General features: G+C 40.0%; 1 protein-coding gene across 1 annotated transcript; it reads left to right on the top strand.

The window, feature by feature from the left end:
* The first annotated feature begins 2,569 nt into the window (after positions 1-2,569).
* On the top strand, positions 2,570-6,379 carry LOC137825726 (StAR lipid transfer-like protein). Its single transcript, XM_068631469.1, has 3 exons — positions 2,570-2,962; positions 5,410-5,480; positions 5,989-6,379. Exons 1-3 carry the CDS (start codon positions 2,732-2,734, stop codon positions 6,002-6,004), a joined length of 318 nt encoding a protein of 105 aa, XP_068487570.1. The 5' UTR covers positions 2,570-2,731; the 3' UTR covers positions 6,005-6,379.
* The last annotated feature ends 13,619 nt before the right edge of the window (positions 6,380-19,998 follow it).

Consider the following 19,998-nt stretch of genomic DNA (forward strand, 5'->3'; position numbering starts at 1 on the left):
CCTGGTGGTCCTCCACGTCTACGACGGTAGTCAAGGTCGTGCACTCAGCTAAGAGTTCGTCAGGGGCCCAGCGGTACTGAACCCTATAGTTGATCCCGAGGGGAGGAGGATTGGCGGTTGTTTTGGTGCGTGCCATAGATTGATGAAGAAGCTGAAGAATGGAGAAGAGGAAAGGTTCAGTGAATAGGGTTAAGGCGAAAAAGGGGAAAGAAACCCTAAGAAGACCCCTACCCACACGAGAAATCCAGAAAAGAGGGGAGAACGAAGAAATGCGAAGGAAAAGAGTAGAACATAAGAAATGCATGAATATAAACAGTCCTAGGCAGTTATGAGATCAATACAGTAAAGTGTAAGGGGAATCAGAGTGGGAAACCCATGCCTTTTGTGGTTGAAGGTCGAAAAGATGTGAGCTTTAGTGAAAAGGAAGAACGCAAGAGTCGCAAGGTTTTAGAGAAGAAGATAAACAGTGCAGAGAAAAGCGAAAAGTGATGGAATAGTGCCTTGAGCGCGCGTTATCGAAAAGTTATAACGTTAACTTGAGAAGCGCTAGCGACACTCGTCCCCAGCTGTAGGATCGTGCCACGTGTCGAGAGATTAACGAGCAACTTAAAGCGTCACATCTTCAGCACAAAGAATGTCACGTCAGCTGCTCAGAGAATGTCATGTCAGCAGGAATGCCACGTGGATGATAGGGCGAGGCCTTAGTCTTTTCGCTGAAAACAAGTATCAGCTCAAGACTGGGGGGCTTGTGTACCGTCCCGTCCCCGGGCGTTGACCAAAGTCAAAGTCAAAGTGAACGTCAAAGTCAACATATGGTGGGACCCCTCAAGGGGGCCCAAGGAAGAAAGTCAACAGGTTGACCGCTTGAGGCGTCACCAGGACAAGGCGTCGCCAGGTTAAGGTGTCACCAAGACGAGGCGTCGCCAGGTTAAGGCGTCGCCAAGATGAGGCGTCACCAGTTGTAGGCGTCGCCAAGATGAGGCGTCGCCAGGTTAAGGCATCGACGGTGTCACCCCCCGATACCCATGGGTAGGAAAGACCGTGGAGGGGGCGACACCACGAAAGGCCCCAATACCTCAGAACAGTAATAAAGAGGAGAGAAAGGTGGCTTCAAGGCCATATTCCTAGTACCAGTGAGGAGTAACCTGACTTGTGAAGTACCCACGCCACCCCTGGGTCAGATACGACCCATGAGAGGGCCATGCCCAGGGGCGAACCATGTGCGTGGTACGAGAGGAAGGTAGATACACTCCCAGGGCGAGTGACTAGAGGTTGGGGCGCATGAGTTGGCACCCAAAAAGTCACCCCTTGTGCCAGATGCACTTCGAGGAAGGAGGACTTACACGATGGATTATCCCTAAGTTGGGTTACGACGCTCTAAGGCCCTCCACGTAGAGTAGCGATCAAGTCATAAGAACACGTGGCAGTAAGCATTGAAACATCAAGGTATATCAGTTTCCCTGAAAGTCTGCTAAGGTACGTTTTATTTCAGTTTACGTTTCGAACACTTTAAAGCACTTTAAACGCTTTAAATGCTTTGAACGTTTTAAATGTGTTGAACGTTTTAATCGCCTTGAATGCGTTTTAAGACGCTTTAAATGCACTTTAAGACGCTTTGAATGCTTTGGACGTTTAAAAGAGGCTTTAGACGTTTGAGACAAGGATCGAGGTTTTTCAGTTTTTTACACACTCTAGTTGCTTGCTCGCGCACCCACTATACGCACAGGCAATTAGGGAGAAAACCAGTTACTCAGTTATTCGACCACCTTCAGAGCATTCATTCACGGTGTTCCAATACGGAGGTGTGTCCTTTGATGTTTCTCGCTAGCTGACTTGATCGTCGGAGTGCAAACGGCCGCGAGGGCGCCCTTTTGTTCACTTCTTTTCAGGTACTCACGACGGTGCAGAACGAAGGTGTCCTAGCTCGCGATCAGAAGCCACACACGAAGACGTCCTTGGTCAACCGGCGAAAACAGAACATCAAATCATAACTTTAATAAGTCAAACACATGTTCTTAGACATTTAGATAAAAAATATTTTCACAATATAAATGATTCTATTACTTATATTTTAAATGATCAAACTCTTTGAGTAACATCTATTCTTTTAAATATTATTTCTAAAACCTTCTTTACATTAATCAAAATAATAAAAGATGTGATTTGTTCAACTTGTATCTAATGAATTTTAGTCCTTTTAACATTAGTTAAGAATTATTAATTTTAATTCAATATTATTAAGTTAAAAATATTATTTATTGGAAATATTGTCTGTACATTTATAGTATTAAATATTATAATGTTTTAAATTATAACAATCAATAGTTTTATAAGAATAAAAAGTTGAAGAGTTATATAGTTATTATTGAATTAAGAAGGTAAACAAACACCTACTTTTTTTTTCAAGGAGAGATTAGTTATATATCTTATTAGTTAATAAAAATATTTTAATTAAATAAGAGTTAAAAACGGTACAATTAAAATTACAAAAAAAAATGGTTAAAAATTGTCATGTTTGCGCACTGATTATAAAACATATTATTAAATAGATATTTATTTTTTTCAAATTAAGAAGAAACAGAAGACAAAATATTTTACCCTTCTAATAGCCATTTTGCTGATGGTGGAAACTTGCCAAGTTCTGTGCATGTCCCTCTCTGAACAGAGATAGAAGAAGCCCTTGCTGGTGATTGAGTAAAGTAAATTGTAAACCTGAGAATCGGAAGGGAAGATGGAGATGGAGGAAATCACAGGCGGTGGCAACAACAGTGAGACTAGGATCCAATTGTGGTGGGGTGTGGCCGCCGCTGCTCAAATGGGTTTAGGTATCCGTTCCTTCGCCAAATGGTACGCAGGCGATTTACGCTTCATGCCTCTCAAAGCCTTTACCGTCTCCTCCCTCTTCCTCGGCAGCGCCTCCTCCGCCTCCGTCCTCCTCCTCCAAGCAAACGGCATCAACGGGGTACTGCTCTCACTATCTTTCCATTTTCTGTTTTGACTATCTCGCTCTATGTTTCATGTTTGTGGTCTCTTTAGGGACCACTTTTGTGTTTAGGGTGGAAGGATGATGGACATATCTTTGTTGCATTGAATTTGAAAGAGGGTTTGATGCTTGTGGAGTGTGGTGGGTGAGGATGGAAATCTAGTTTTAGTGGGGAAAGAAACTGATGGGGTTATGCGATTAGTTGATTCTGGGGAGTGAATTCTAAATGGGTTTTGGTTTATTTTTTGTTTATTGGGTTCTAGTAATGCCAAAAAGTTCTGCTTCTAAGTAATTTAGGTTAACAAGGGAGGGAGTGTCGCATGAGTTCTTGAAAGTTTTATAATTTGTATTAGGCAGTGGAATTCTAGTTGTGAGTGACAGGTCAATTAAGGGTATGTTACTTGCAGACTGAAGTTGGGTGTGGATGAGATGCCTTCTTAGTTGGGAAAATCTATGTTATCATGTAATTTGCACAGTGAACTGTAATGTGGGTTTTGGTTTGTTTGTACGTGGAAAAGTTAGGTTTTTGGGCAGAAAGTTATCAAGGAAGTTTGAGCTTGAAAGAGGATAGTAGTGTATAAACTGCTGTTAGACTTGGAAGAAAGAAACTATCGTGTTTTAGTTATTTTGAGGTGGAACTGGAATAAATTAATAGTTCATTGGACTGTAAGTAACTATTGTATTTTGATTGACCAAAGAGAACTATTTTTAACTACAGAAAAAGCCTTAAATGAGATTTTCCTATTATGAATGTTTGGTCATACTTTGGCAGCACTGATTACATCATGCCAGTGCATTATTCTCCCATGGCTTCATCTAGATATGATAATCCATCCCGGTCAGCTCTTGATTGATTGTGTGACTCTTGAGTAACATCAGTTGCAAAACTATTGACAAATGGTATGATTTTTAAATTAATCTGCAATAATGAACAAGATGTTTGATGTTGGTGTAGTTGAATATTGAATAATTGAGGCCAAATCAAATTGATGTTGATCTTTTTGTGCAAACTTTATAGTTCGTGTGGTTGAACAGTAAAGAGAAATATTTTTAGTAAACAGATCTGTCATTGTCACTAGTTTCACAGGAGATCAAATTACTTATTAATTCTAAATGAATCTCTACATTATGTAGAATGATGGTGTAAGGATATACTTTTGTTCTTTGTATTCCTTAGGTTGTTAAACAATGGAGAAAGAAGCACCAATATGCTGTCTTTGGTATTTTGGATCAAATTGTTCCTTGACTTAAACATTGTGTAGACATAAACTTCAAGTCAAAGCTAGTTTTTCTGTGCTGTGCTTTTAATATGAAAGTATTGTGAGTGTTAGGCATGTTAGGAATGAGAGGTGAGTACTGACAAAAAGTCAGAGGAGGTAGGTTCAATGATATCCATTCACACATGAAGCTACAGCTGAGGTTTTGATGTATTGTTGAAGGTGGAATTTTCTCAACCAGGATCATGTTTTTCCTATGTAGAGGTTTTGATGTATTGTATTGAAATGCAAAAAAAGGGTGCACTATAAATTGCATAATGGTTGTGAAAAGGTACCAATTGTTCAGTTATATACAAGTTAGTGGCACAATTTGTGGTTCTATGGTGTAATGTTTCAAACTCTTGAATCTTACAGATTCTTCATTCACATGACAAAGTTATGCATTTGGTGCATGGCAAGAGTTGTAAACTTGTTTGTTTTTCTTTAGCCTCTACATTTAGCTCATTATTTTTAAGTTTAGTCCATAGTTCTCTTTAAAAACCATGTTAATTTGGATCAATAAATTGGTTTATTTTTCTTATAATAATATAAAATAAACTAAAATTGGGTTCAAATTAGTTGATTAATTATTTTCCCTGGATTGCTTTATTATTTTCCTTTGCTTTTTTTGTATTTTTTCTAACTTTCATGGTATTACATAGATGTGATGTTCTATCTTCTTTACTTGTATCAATCAATGCTTCTATTATCACTTTATCGTATGCAAATGCAATGTAGTACAAAAACTTTTATAATTGGTAGTTTGGTACCTTTTCCCTCTTGGCACTTAAGTATCACAAACTCAATAATTCTTAGTTAGCTATTTTGAAATGTATGATACTATGGATGGTCATAAATTGATACAAAAGAAGTTAGATTTGGAGTTATATCATAAGACAGTTTTGTATTTTGTATCTCACTAATACCATTTCTTATTTTAAGGTGGTTTTGTTGTTAGAAACTTGGAATTCATGATGTGAATATGACTGGTGCAATGTTTGTTGTTAACTTGTGATAGATGTCATGAGAACTATTGATGTTCTTTTCACTTGACTGTGGGATCTGGTTCCCTTTTTCAGTGAATAAGATGTCTGTTCTTTATCATTCTTAGATGCTTTATATGCAGACATGACATGACTATTTTCTCTTCCTTTATAATATCACTTATAGGTGCAAGATCTCCTGGAAGCAGGCTCAAATTTAAGAGCAAAACTTGGGTTGCCTCCACGTACGCAAAATAAGTAAGCATATGTTTATAATTTGTACACTGAAAATATATCTCCAATCTGAATACTGTTGATAAACGTTCTGCATAGCCATTGCAAAGGGAAGAAAAACAAAGATTGGTGTTTCTGTTAACTGTTTTAAAATTTTGAATTTGATAACAAATCTTCTCAGGGTACTAATTACTGGATGAAAATAGCATTAGATAAACCATAAAAGCATTTAATATCATGAAATCTCAGAAAGCATTTACATTTTCTTATTAATTAAAAGGATTTAATGAATGGTATTAAATGCTTTTAAGTCCGTTTTTATTGACATTTGTTAGCTAGACTCTTAAAATTTAATACAAATATGGAGTGAATTGTTGGGATGGGGTCTATCTTTCACCAAAGTTATTTTAGTTTTTAGTGACGGAAAGGGAGAGATAAATTGCTTAACCTTGTGTTTGGATAGAGTTTTATAACTGCAAAGTCTTTCTTGGCCTTCTAACATTAATACTCATGGGTTTTTAATAACTTGTAGGTCTTCTGTGAAATAAAAGTAGCATATTTATTTGCATAGGAAAATGGATGATTTGTGACAAAAGGCTCAGCCATGTCTTGTACTGATATCTGGTGGTTTGATTCCTTGGTGGATACAAAAATTATAGTAAACGTTCATGGGATGGTAGTTGCAAGGTTTGAAGGTTTTATGTGCAAGTTAATAATCACATGCTTTTGCCCTCAAGATTTTGCCCTCAGGTTTCGCAATACCTGGCCATTTGGTGCATCAACTATCCATTGTCATCTGTTATTTAGTTAACTTCTAATGGAATATTGTCAACACTTTATTGGCACACATAGTGGTACCATTATTTCATGAAATGGAATTTAACTTGCATCCTCAATAAAGAGAAAATGTTGTTTCTCATCCATTTTACTGTTGTATCTGCCAATTGATTTTCCGTTTGGTGTTTTTTTTTTGTCTTGAAAGAGTTTTAGAGAATAACATTACAATGTAGAATTTCGGGTATCCTTTTGGAACTGTTCATGGGATTCATTTAAAATCATGAAAATATAACAACTGGTTTACTCAGAAAGTACTTCAAATAAATGTTCCATTTTTTGAATGAACAACATTTAGTTGGTGGGAGCAAGTAACTACATCCTACCACTTTCATTGACATTTATATATAAAATCTTCTGACTAAGATGAAAAGAAAATATGAGCTAACATGGAGAATAGGTGTTATGAAAGTAGAAAGTATCATTGTCTTGTATTTCATATAATTTGGTTCATTTTAATTTTATGACTATTTCAATTATATTACTAATGCTTTTTGTTGTAACTTCTTCATCAATACATAAATATCTATGTTACAGAAAGGGTAGGTTAATGTTTTTTTTTAAAAGAATTAGGTAATGCGGGTTATATGCTTTTTATTTAGACTAGTTTATTGCATAGAGTCATCTTTGAACATTTAAGACACTTACGCTATTGCGTACTAGTTAGCAAGCAATTGTCTTTGTAATCGTACTAATTGGATGTCGCATTTGAATTTGCCTTTGTTCTGCCAATTGGATGTTCCATTTGAAGCGTTTCGGCGGCTTCTTTGATGGAAAAACCAATCAATACTTTTAGTGTAATTGCAACAACTTTAGGTTAGAACTAATTATGCCTGAAATCAACGTTTTAAAAATTGGAGTAAGACCTTGAGAATTGAGACTCTTCTACCCAAAAGGTCTATATGCTTTCTAGCTTGGGCATTCAGTTTACCTTTTCTTTCTTCCTGTCCCTTCTTTTATCCTCTTCTATTATCATCTTGTCTTTTTCCTTGTTATGACCGTACAAGGTCGTGATTTTAGCTCCTATTCACTATATTAATTACTAATTATTTAGGATCTATTTTAAAGATAACTTAAATGCATTGATGACATCATTGAGATTCACCAATTAAATACTCAATTATTGGTGGTCGGATCTTACGTTACAACAACTGGATCCTATCTCATCAATAATGTAGTAGATCATTCATGGGTCGATCGAGCCCAATTTCCTCCAACTTAAGGCAATTTCTCCCTGTACCATGTACCATATCATTTAGGACATGCACCCAACAAAAAATTTAAAACTCAACATTACCCTGGTTTCATTTTTGCTTACGGATGCAAAAATCCGGAAGTGATTGTTATATACTCCGGATTTCGATATCTGGAAGGTCATTTTCATACTTCATTTAAGTTTCTGGATGATCATATCTGGAAAAGTGAGTTATGAGTTTCGGATTTTCATATCTAGAATGGTGTACTGTAAATGGTATTGAGAATCGAAATCTGAAACTCATTTATGTTTGTTTACGGATTTTGATATTTGGAAGTCATTTATATTGTCCAGATAAACTTTTGGATGGCGAAATCTGGAAGTGACATATTAGTTCTGGATTTGTATATCCAAAACTTTGTGATTTGACTTACGGATATGAATATCTAGAAGTTAAAAAGTTTTAAATTATTAAGGGAAAAATAGACATTACTTAGGTGTTGACACAACTCCCAACTTCAGACACCGAGCCTTATATACATAAGCCGATTACCATAACTCAACGCCACTTGGCTGATTACATCACACTGAAAAAACCTCAGGTTTAATCACGCCACCACTGGAATCAATTTCTCATATAACACTATTTACGCTTTTATTTCTCCGTCTAACACTATTTTGTTTTTATTTCCCTATCTAGCACCCTTTTATTTTTATTTCCCTATCTAGCACTATTTCAAAAGTAAAAAAATAAATTAATTAAAAAAGTTAATAATTTTAATTTTAAATGCATTAAAAAAATAAATATTTTTAATGTTTAAAATAGTTATTAATGAATAAAGAAATGAGTTTTTACAAAATAAAAATAAAAAAGTAATAAATTAAAAATGTTTAGTTTAATTTTTTTTAAATGAAGAAAATAAAAAAAAACTAAATCCCAACATAAAAGTTGAATCTATAAACATAAATTAGTATTTATTTTTATTATTATTGATGATGTAATCATGTTAATTTCAAGTAAAAAAATATAGGATATAATTATAAAAAAAAACAAAGTCAATTAGTATTAATTAGTAGTGGACACAGATAATATTAAAGTGTCTACTCATTTTTAAGCATTAAGTATAACATTTGCATTAATTTTTTTTTTAGGATTTTGCATTTAGGGTAGACACTTCAATATTATATGTGTGTCTACTACTAATTAATACTAATTGACTTTGGTTTTCTATAATTATGTACGGTATTTTTTACTTGAAATTAACGTGAATACATCATCAATAATAATAAATAAATACTAATTTTTGTTTATAGATTCAACTTTTATGTTGTTGTAGGGTTTAATTTTTTATTTTTTTCATTCTTAAAAAAAATTAAAATGAACATTTTTAATTTATTACTTTTTTATTTTTATTTTGTAAAACTATATTTCTTTATTCATTAATTATATTTTAAACATTAAAAATATTTATTTTTTTAATGTATTCAAAATTAAAATTATCATTTTTTTTAATTTTTTTTTTTTACTTTTGAAATGGTGTTAGATAGGAAAATAAAAACAAAAGGGTGCTAGATAAGGAAATAAAATCAAAAGGGCGCTAGATGGGAAAATAAAAGTGTAAATAGTGATATGAAATTGAGTCTCCCCATTAGTTTAATTCAAAAAATGGCAATTTTAATTTTCCCATCGTTGTTTCACTAGTCCACCATTTTCCAGTCTTTTCAACTTTCTTGCTTCAATTCAACTTGCATCCTTACTCCACTGCGTTCCTTTATCGTTTTATTTCCTTTCAACCCTTTGTTTGCATCCCTCAAACCATAAAAAAAAACCATCTTCACATACGCTCTTGCTACTCTTGTTTTCTGCTATATCTGGTTGTGATGTTTGCTTTTTCCACTCCCCTTCCTTTTATTTGCTTTGAAAGTTAGTAGTACATTGTCATGGATTATTACTCCCTTTACCCTTGGGTCAAACTAGATGTAATACAAGAGGTTTCTATTTATACAACCACTAAGAAACTTTGAACCCTTAGTCATGATATGTCTTTAGTCGTTCTGGTGCTAAAAGACGACATTGTCGATGTTTCATGTCTATAGATGTTATACAAGGAAATCTCTACTTTTTTGAATAACGTACCTTGTCAAGTTTGTTACCTTCCTTTTTATAGACTGAAACTAGGGTTTCCTCTTTACCCAAAATGGGCTTTCTGATGGGGCGGGCCCAGGACTGTTGTTACCCTACTCTTAGGATAACCTAGTGCGTGGGTTCCCTAACTGGAGTGCAACCTCTGACGGGGTGACCACCTGGGTGCCTCCTCGTGCACCTGATCTCTGGGGTCACCTGCCTTTAGGAGTGTCCTAGCTATTCACGTGCCATGCATGCAGCTCATCCCTGGAATGCGACCTTCACATGTCATATCTTTCCAATGGCTCTATACTTGTGTTACGCCTAAACGCGTCATCCACTTTACACGCATGGACTCTCGTGACCTAGGCCTCTCCCTTTCTGATAACTGGTGTGTGGTCTAGGATCCACCTATCGTGGCCCAGCTCTACTGTTCGGGTCCCGATGTCCGACCTCTCCACATTGTCTAGTGGCACGTCGGTACATCCTGGCAATCGATGTCTGACCACTCTTTGGCTCCTTGGCGCACGTGCTTCGCGAGATACGGGCCCACGCTGCTCGTGGGACCCTACTTACGTGGCTCCAATATTACAAGTGGTCAACGACGCCCAAGGACTGGTCGGTACACAAGCCTCCTAGTCTCGAGCTGTAACTTGTTCAACGAAGAGACTAAGTTCTTGCCTCTGGTGACCTACGTGGCTCTGTATGACAAAACGTGAATATTGCACCAAAGTGACGTCTTTCTGAGCCTGTCTTAACTGCACACACGTATTTTGATCAACGGCTAAGGGTTTAACGTCGCTTACGCTTCTTTGTTTAGTTTAAATGTTCGAAAACGCGCTCGTCCAATCACTGTTCCATCATTCTCTGAAACACTCTTGATTGCTTCGTCTTCTTCCTCAAGCACTCTTGCGTTTTTCCCTACAAACTCTAGCATCTTTATCCTATCTTATCAAAAGGTACGAACTTTGATTGTTGATCGCACTTATCTATTAATTCTGATGCTTGATAACTCCCTGAGGCTGTTTAAATTTTTGCATTTCAATCGTCCTCTATTCCTTTTTTCTGTGTTTCCTCCGAGTTAGGGTTCAAGAAACCCAGGACTCTCGAGGAGCTGATTCTTGTTATCGTACTATTATGTTTGCGCACTTTGCCCCCGTGCATTCGCATGTTTTATCCATGTGTTTCCCAACCTCTTGTATTCTGAAATTTGTACGCAAGGATGGTTCTGAATGAGGAGAAACAGGCCAAGCTGACTGGTATCCTGACTCGCCACCGAGGGATGTCTGGGGGTGCGGGCACCTCTAGCTCCCATGCCCTTGCTTCTGCCACTGCTGCGCCCTCGTCTACTCCTTCCATTCATGCAGTCGCGGTCCCTCTTGTTGTCGCCCAATCATCTCCCGCTCCATTTCCTTACGAGAGTAAGGTGGTGGAGATCGAATCAGATGAGAACTCCGCCGAGGGGCCAATCTCTAAGAGGCTTATGTAAGAAAGTATGACTTTAAACTAGAGGGGGGGTGAATGGTTTAAAGAGAGTTTTCGCAAACTTTTAAGTCAAGAATGAAATTACTTCAAGAATCAGTTGATAAAGAATTCAGTTTGCCAAAACACAAAGCAAAAAGCACAGCACCGGAAAAACAATCGGTTGTTTCGCAGAAACAATCAGTTGTTTATACCAGTTCACAAATAACAAAACTGAATTTAAAGAGATTAAGGATAGAGAGAATGCACACAGAGGTTTATACTGGTTCACTCTATACCCAGAGCTACATCCAGTATTCTCAGAAACCACTGAGGAAATCCACTAAGCAATCAACACTAGATCACTTTACAACATAATCAAAGAAGTGACCTTGAACCCTTCACATACTTTCTTTGATCAAGATCCACCACACTAAGAATGCTGATCTTGATCCCCTCAAGAACACACAACACTTCTCAGCAAACACACAAAGATTCTTTCAACAGTACAAAGGATTACACTTGTTACAGAACAAATCTGAAATCAATATAAGATGAAAATCCTATCTCACACTCTTTGATCAAACTCAATCTCTAAGCAATTCTCAACTTTTCAAAATCTCAATCACTTGAAAAACTCAAATCTGCTTTTCTGTATTTATTTAAAGCTGTTGTTTGTTATCAAATCTTAACAAACTATTTATTGCATTTAAAGATTGGTCAAAGCATTAAAAACTGGAGCGTAAACAATTAGAAAATCATTTAATGCTCAGTCAAAGCACAAAACAGTTTTTTGTTATGGTACCAAAACAAACAATCGGTTGTTTCCACGAATCAATCGGTTGTTTTGGTTTTGACAGCAAATCAACCATAAAAACAGTTTTCAACCTTTTCTAAAAACACCTAAGTATAAAACAATCGGTTGTTTCGACAAAACAATAGGTTGTTTTTCACTTAATTTGAAAAACACTTTTCTTTTAAAAAGATTGAGAATACTTATGCTTTGGATTCAATCAAGAGTGGATTACATATTAAAACTACCCCAGATCCTATCTAAAAGGACAGCTCAGCAACAGCAAGCACAACCAGCCTTCATCATCCTTCAAAGGGTTTGGATTCTTCAAAGCTTGAACACCACTTTGTTCAACAGCTTAGGCCTACGCCGGCGTTGGCCTCCCATTCCTCTTCTACCAGTCGCTTGGTTTCGCCCCGTGATCGAACGACAAGCGTTCCCTTGTTCCTTGACCTTGGTGGGACGAGTGCTTCTGTGACTCCTTCTGCCCTCAAGTTGCCCACTGTCCTACATCATGCCCTCAAAGGCTTCCAACTAGGGGTGACGGTGGACTCGGATGAGGCCGCTGCGAGGGAAAGGCTAGGCTTCAATTATGGGGCTCTTCTTGCTCAATCCAATGCTCTCATAACTAGGCCTGAAACGAGGGTGGCGCTGGTAGAGGCCAAGACTAAGGAAGAAACGACCCTGCTGGCTCGTTCGTTTGCTGCCCGTGAGACCGCATTGAAACAGGAGTTGGCCTGCCTTCGCCGTTCTGAAAAGGATCTCTCTAAACAACTTCACGCCAAGTGCAAAGAGGTTGTCGAGCTGAAGGCAAGAATCCTGCCCCTGCGAATCCAGGTCTTTGAGCTGAAAGAGGCTGCTGAGGCATCCAAAGCCAAGATGGCGGGGCTTGAAAAAAGGTCCATCAATCGAGAAGTACAGCTGGGTGAGGTGGAGGCTGAGCTGATCGGAGATGTTGTTGATGCTTACGATGCGGGGTTCGAGGACGCCCTCGCTCAGGTTGCCTATGTGCACCCCGAGATGGACGCTTCACCTTTCGCGGTATCAAACCGTGTCGTAAACGGGCAAATCGTTCCAAGGATTCTTCCTTAGCTTGTATTTGGTTGTCAAACAAACAATTTATTATCCGCTTGTAACTTTACTTTCTCGGATGTATAGCTGCTTTTATTTCCTTAAACCGAAAACTGCTCTTTAACTCGCTCAACTGTTAACTCGTGGTGCCTGGCACCGTGATGTTTCTTCTAGCGTTCTTTGATACACTGCCCTCATTGTAAGGAGGGGGTTTAACTGTGAACTAGGTTGTTCCTCCTTGGCGTTCTCACTCAAAAGGGGAGGTGTTCTCTACGAACCTACCTCTCCACTCACGAGGCCTCTAACGCAAGGGAAACAAACCCTCAACTGACCTCGGCTTCGCTCAAGGGCGAGGAGGATTTATCTGGTGAATTATTTCGTTCAACCTTGGCGCTTTCACTCAAGAGGGGGGGTGTTCTCTCACGAACCTACCTCTCCGCTCACAAGACTTCTAACGCAAGGAAAACAAGTCCTTAACTGACCTTGGCTTCGCTCAAGGGCGAGGAGGATTTATCTAGCGAAGTATTTCATTCAACCTTGGCGTTTTCACTTGAGAGGGGAGGTGTTCTCTTACGAACCTACCTCTCCGCTCACAAGACTTCTAACGCAAGGAAAACAAGTCCTTAACTGACCTCGGCTTCGCTAAAGGGCGATGAGGATTTATCTGGCAAACTATTTCGTTCAACCTTGGCGTTCTCACTCGAAAGGGGAGGTGTTCTCTACGAACCTACCTTTCCACTCACGAGGCTTCTAACGCAAGGAAAACAAGTTCTTAACTGAATTGTACACAACTCGAGGAAATATTTCAATCGAATTTTATTTGGTGACCTCATTAAAAAACCCTTATAAGGGAAAAAAAGTGTCCCCTAGTACCATGTACAACGTTACTGCTTAACTGAAATAAAACTTGAAGCTGGTCGCATTCCATGTGCGAGGAGTCGGGCCTCGTTTCAGCGTCTCAAGTCTGCATGGTTTGTTCCCGAGGACCTCCGTTACTCTGAAAGAACCAGTCCATACAGGGGAGACCTGACGTGAAACCAATGGGGCTGCCTTCTCTGGTACCTGGTGTCTTTCCTCAGGTCCTTGGCGTACTCTGCCCACTATGCGTATGAGTTTTTGAAACTGGTCCTGTTTCTGCACAAGGACTGAACTGATCGCCTGATCGATCACCACTAGATATAAACTAAATGACGTGCTTGGCTGTGGTTTGCAAAGGACTGGAGGGCTGGCTAAGTACTCCTTCAACCTGATGAACGCCTCTTTACACTCTTGGTAAGGGAGGCCGCCCCCTCCTCCAACTAGTGCAAATCTAGACAAGACAAACATGCCCCTTTCTGGGTTTGTCTCCATACCACACTCAATGAGCAAGGAACCCAGAAACTTCCCTGGTTCTATTCCGAACACACACTTTTCGGTGTCCGGTTTCAGCTTGTACTCAACTATATTTTCGAACAAACCTTCTAAGTTAATTAGGTGTCGTTCCTTCTTCCTCTGGTGGACAGGTTGGACCTTGGCATTCAGATTCTGCGCCATTTGATCGGGGGTGTCGCTAAGCTTGGAGAGCTTCCCTCCAATCTCTCTTTCCCTAGGGTTGCCAAACGGATCATGTCTGCTCTCCTGGGCTATCTTCTCGCGGGCAATCTCTGCTTTGGTCCAGGCGGTTTCGGTGCGACTGACCTCGGGCTGGGGGACCTCCTCTGTGTACGGTGGTCTAGTAGTGACCATGAATGCTCCTTTCTTTGTTTTGAGGTTGTTCTCGTAACATCTCTTGGCCTCCTTCTGATCTGACTTGATGGTAATCACCTTTCCTACCAGGTCAGGAAGCTTCATCTTCATGTGCCTCGTCGACGGCACCGCCCCTGACCTATTCAGCGTAGGTCTACCCAACAATATGTTATAAGCGGAGGAGGCATTGACGACAAGGTACCTGATGCTCTCCGTACAAGACGCGATACCATCCGTGAAGGTGGTCCTCAACTCTAAGTGTCCGCGCACCTCTACATGGTCTCCCACGAAACCGTACAAACAACCACCATAGAGCCTCAGCATGTCAGGGGATAGTTGGAGTTTGTTGAAGGTCGTCCAGAACATTATGTCTGTCGAGCTTCCCTGATCCACTAGCACACGGTGTGCACCTTCCTTCCTGTGGTTACCACTGAGATCACCATCGGGTCGTTGTCATGGGGAACAACATCCTGAAGGTCAGCCTTGGTGAAGACAAGGTCGACATCGAAGGCACCGTCGGTCCTTTCTGCTTCTACCGACATCACCGCCCGTGCGTATCTCCTTCACTGAGAAGCAGTACAACCTCCTCCTGAGAAACCTCTCGCGATGGTGTGAATCTCCCCATGCATGGGGACTTCGTGCCCCAAGCCACCCCCTGTCACCGCCACGTCCTCGGTCCCCTGCTTTTCTTGCAAGGAATCTCTCAGGAGACCGTTCTTCACCAACTCCTCTAATTGGTGTCCCAGTGCCAAGCAGTTGCGTATGGGATGGTCGAATGCTTGGTGGAACTCACACCAGGCGTTCTTGTTGGGCCCGAGCCTCTTGTCGGTCTTGGGGGGTACCTTGAGCCTCTCCGCTACATTTGGGATAACGATGAGGTCCTTTAATTCTCCCACAAAGTCGTGCCTTGGTGGCACGTTATCCCTCTCACGTCCCCTGGTTTGAGGCTTCCCCGACTGATAGGGTCTTCTTCTCTGTCGTTGCCTCATGCACCCTTAGGGTTTGAGGGCGACTTGTCGCACACGAGCGCGTGGGAACCACGCACGTGCGCTTCTCGTTAACTTCTTCCTCTGCCGCAATATGAGCTACCGCGTGGCGCCTTATCTCGGCGAAGGTCTTAGGGTGGTTTCGGATAAGCGCCTCGCTGAAGGGGCCTGGCACAATGCCCTTCCTGAACGCGTGCACCATCATCCTTTCGTCCTTGAGGTTCAATCTCACTACTTGTGCTCCAAAGTGGTGGAGGAACTCCTTCAAAGACTCTCCTTGATATTGTCTTACGTCAAAGAGATCATAAGAGATAGACGGGGGAGCTCAATTCGCGATGTATTTTGCTCTGAACAGCTTTGTAAGTTGTGGGAATGACGTTACATGGTCATCAGGGAGGCTGATGAACTAGTCCATCGCAGTTCCCGTCAGGGTGTTCATGAACAGCTTGCATCTCACCGCATCGGAGCCCCCAACCAGCATCATCTGCGTGTAGAAAGTCGTGAGATGGGCCTCCGGGTCCCCTGCACCAGTGAAGGTCACCTTGGGCCCGCGTGGCTGGTATTACGACATCCATGATTTCTTGCGAGAACGGCATCGGGAACTCCCTAGGCGGCGTCGCGGGTTCTTGATCTTCCTCCCCACGCTCGCCTGTGCGATTTTGCAGATCCCTGCGCAGTTCCTCATTCGAACGATGCAGTTCTTCACTCGTTGCTCGCGACGCCACCAAGTCAGGCTGGATGCGTTCTTGGTTTGCTCTCGACGCAACCATCTCTTCCTGAAGGGCTCACATCATCTCCATAATCTGTTGCAGGGTGAGGCCTTCACCCCCGTTTGGTGTAACAAGTCCCTGCCTCGTACTTCTCATCTCCTGGATCCGTCTGGTTCTTGCTGGTGGGACAACGTTTTGTATCGTGCCCCACAATGGGCGACAAATGTTCCTGTCGGTTGACCAGAAACGCCTTTGTGCGCCTACGTCACTCTTACGTCCAAAATCTCTGCGTTTGCACGTGCCTTTCCTACGATGAATGCCTAAAAACACAAAGACAAAGGGCACCCTAGAGGCTGTTTGCACTCTGATGCTCAAGTCAGTCTTAGGGTTAGGAAACACCAAAACTTTGTAACTGTCACTGTGTGTGTTAAGCGGTGCAAATGAATAGCGTACCTTGCCAAGTTTGTTACCTTCCTTTTTATAGACTGAAACTAGGGTTTCCTCTTTACCCAAAATGGGCTTTCTGATGGGGCGGGCCCAACACTGTTGTTACCCTACTCTTAGGATAACCTAGCGCGTGGGTTCCCTAACTGGAGTGCAACCTCTAACGGGGTGACCACCTGGGTGCCTCCTCGTGCACCTGATCTCTGGGGTCACCCGCCTTTGGGAGTGCCCTAGCTGTTCACGTGCCATGCATGCAGCTCATCCCTGGAATGCGACCTTCACAGGTCATATCTTTCTAGTGGCTCTATACTTGTGTTACGCCTAAACGCGTCATCCACTCTACACGCACGGACTCTCGTGACCTAGGCCTCTCCCTTTCTGATAACTGGTGTGTGGTCTGGGATCCACCTCTCGTGGCCCAGCTCTACTGTTCAGGTCCCGATGTCCGACCTCTCCACACTGTCTAGTGGCACGTCGGTACATCCTGGCGATCAATGTCTGACCACTCTTTGGCTCCTTGGCGCACGTGCTTCGCGAGATACGGGCCCACGCCGCTCGTGGGACCCTACTTACGTGGCACCAATATTACAAGTGGTCAACGACGCCCAAGGACTGGTCGGTACAGTACCTATGAATGTCTCCTCCCTACTTATTTTTGTTTTTGTTTTATACTTACCCTCAATCATTAGAATGTTGTTGTTTGCATATAACACGATGATGTTGGCTAGGAAAAAGATGGCCCACCGCATGAAAGAAATGCAGGCCAAAGAAGCCTCACAAGTTGCCGAAGTTGCTCCCTTAAACTATTTCGAGATGACTAACTCAGCGAAACTCAAGAAAACGTGTAGCTCACACTCGCCTCAGAAGTGAGGGTCCTCTAGTTGACTTGGAGAAAGATAACACCACTCAGAGACAACATTCATCCTTTGAAGAATGCGCTCACCTCAAAGAAAACTTTTTATTCCAGAACATATTGCTCACCTCAACCATTTATGCTACCTCCTTGTGGCTCGAGATACTAAACGAGATGGACCACCTCGGAATTGTGCGAGCTCGGTGGGAAAACTAGCACGTTCAGCGAACAAGAAAATAACAAAAAACTCGAAGAGGCTACCTTCAAAATTACCAAGTTGAAAGAAGAGCTCATGGAGGGCATCCAAGATTGAGACGATCATTTTGCCAAGCTAAATAGAACCTTAAAGCTCATGATGACCGCCAAAAAGATAAAATGGAGTGGGAGGCTACAGAAAAAATGCAGAACGATAAAACGCGCACTAGAAGATGCTCTTGAAGAAGCTAAAGATAAAATTACTTATAGTTTTATGGAAAGATAAAAGTCCTCTTTCTCGACCTTGATCTAACCGACCTCGAACCCTTTAAAATTATAATAGATGGTAAAATTATGGATGAATAATGTTTGTGGATTGATGTTATCTTTAAGCTTATCTTCCACCCTTTTTACTTTACTTTCCTAATGAAATCTATGAAAATAACACCAAGCATCCATATCTATGGATCGATTTGTTTTCGTTGGAAAATGCAACAACTTTGCAACATTTACACCTTTCACCAATTCCTTTTGAGACACATTTATATTTGAAGGTCTCTTATCTATTTGCCCTCTTTTATTCATTCCCGATACACCAAAAATGAACGACTTCGTCCCATTAACGCCCATCTATTTTTTCATATTTTATTTACTTAAAAATTATAAACTCCTCTGTCTCAATATGTGAAATCGTCTGAATCTTAATCTCCACCATATCCTTAGGTATTCTTTGCACCAAGGATTCCCCATAAGGTCCATCCTAAAGTCTCCTTACAAATGCATCTACAAACATTCCCTCATTTGGTTGAGCAATTTGCACAACAATTTCACTAAAAACCTTAACAACTATTTCAAAGATTCTTTCTTTATGTAAAAAAAAAAGATATCCCACTTTCAAAGGCTTAATTTTATTTGCTGCAAAATGGACAATAACTCTCGAGAAGATTTCAAAGACGTGACCCTCAGGAAGACTACTAAACCAATCCAAAGTCATTGCTGCCAATGTTCCAACAAACATCTTACAACGCACAATTATGATAAGTCTCCTCTTCATGCCGAACTCCAACTAGTTGATTCTTGATCGCCTACTGTAACTCTTCATTCCTTCTTCTAATCTAGTTTTGAATTTGAAGTGATTCAGTTAACATCTCTCGTAGAACTGCACTTTCCTTTCTTAACTCCTTTTGTACTTTTCTAGATTCCTCCACCTTCTTATTTTGTCTCCTCACTTCTGCCATCATGGCCATCATATTTTGTAAAGTATTGGTTGTCTCTTCTTCCTCTCTATTACCCATCATCTGTCAAGTTGTTCGTATTTGAGAAAACAATGTAGGATTAATTTATATGTCCCACGATGGGGGCAAAAAAATGTTTTAGCTAGAAGGTCTATATGCTTTATGGCTTGAGCATTTAGTCTACCTTTTCTTTCTTCCCATCTCTCATTTTATCCTCTTCTCTTGTTTTTTTTTATTATGACTGTATTAAGTCGTAATTTTAGTCTCTATTCACTACATTAATTATTAATTGTTTAAGATTTGTTTTAAAGATAATTTAAATGCATTGACGACATCACCAAAATTAAATAAAATTAATTACTTAATTATCATTGGTCAGAACTTTCATTACACTATCGAGCTCAAATGATACCATAGTTCCTGAACTATCATCCTAGTCCATCAACCCAAATGACATGCTAATAAATCATCCATAGCCATCAAACCCAAATGACATGCTAATAAAGGCAAGTTCTTCGTGCACCATATCAATTTCAACCTACATCCTATTATCTTTCATTTTTTTAAAAATTATTCTCTATTCTGGATTTAAAAATCCAGAATTCAAAAAATATAATTCAAAAGTCAAAATTTCATTCTGAAAAAAAAAATCAAAATGCAAAAAATACATTTTGGAAAAGAAAATCCAAAACATAAAATCTGAAAATATATTATGGAAAAGAATTTCTAGAATTAAAAAATGTGTTCTAGAAATCTAGGATTAGAAATGTATTATGGATAAGAAAATCTAGAAGATAAAATCTGAAAATAAATTTGGAAAAGAATTTTCAAAATTTAAAAATGTGTTCTAGAAATATATTTTGGAAAAAAGATTATAGAATTATTTGTTTATCCACACTCTTCTTTAATTTTCGT

Source organism: Phaseolus vulgaris, chromosome 8, assembly GCF_051622355.1.
Source record: "Phaseolus vulgaris cultivar YP4 chromosome 8, ASM5162235v1, whole genome shotgun sequence".
Classification (NCBI taxonomy): Eukaryota; Viridiplantae; Streptophyta; class Magnoliopsida; order Fabales; family Fabaceae; genus Phaseolus; species Phaseolus vulgaris.

What these genes read in the sequence shown, in the direction of transcription:
- LOC137825726 (XM_068631469.1), top strand. Translation starts at nt 2,732, where the DNA reads ATGGAGATGGAGGAAATCACAGGCGGTGGCAACAACAGTGAGACTAGG. An exon ending in AAGCAAACGGCATCAACGGG is followed by an intron (nt 2,963 to 5,409) that starts GTACTGCTCTCA and finishes TATCACTTATAG; the next exon opens with GTGCAAGATCTCCTGGAAGC.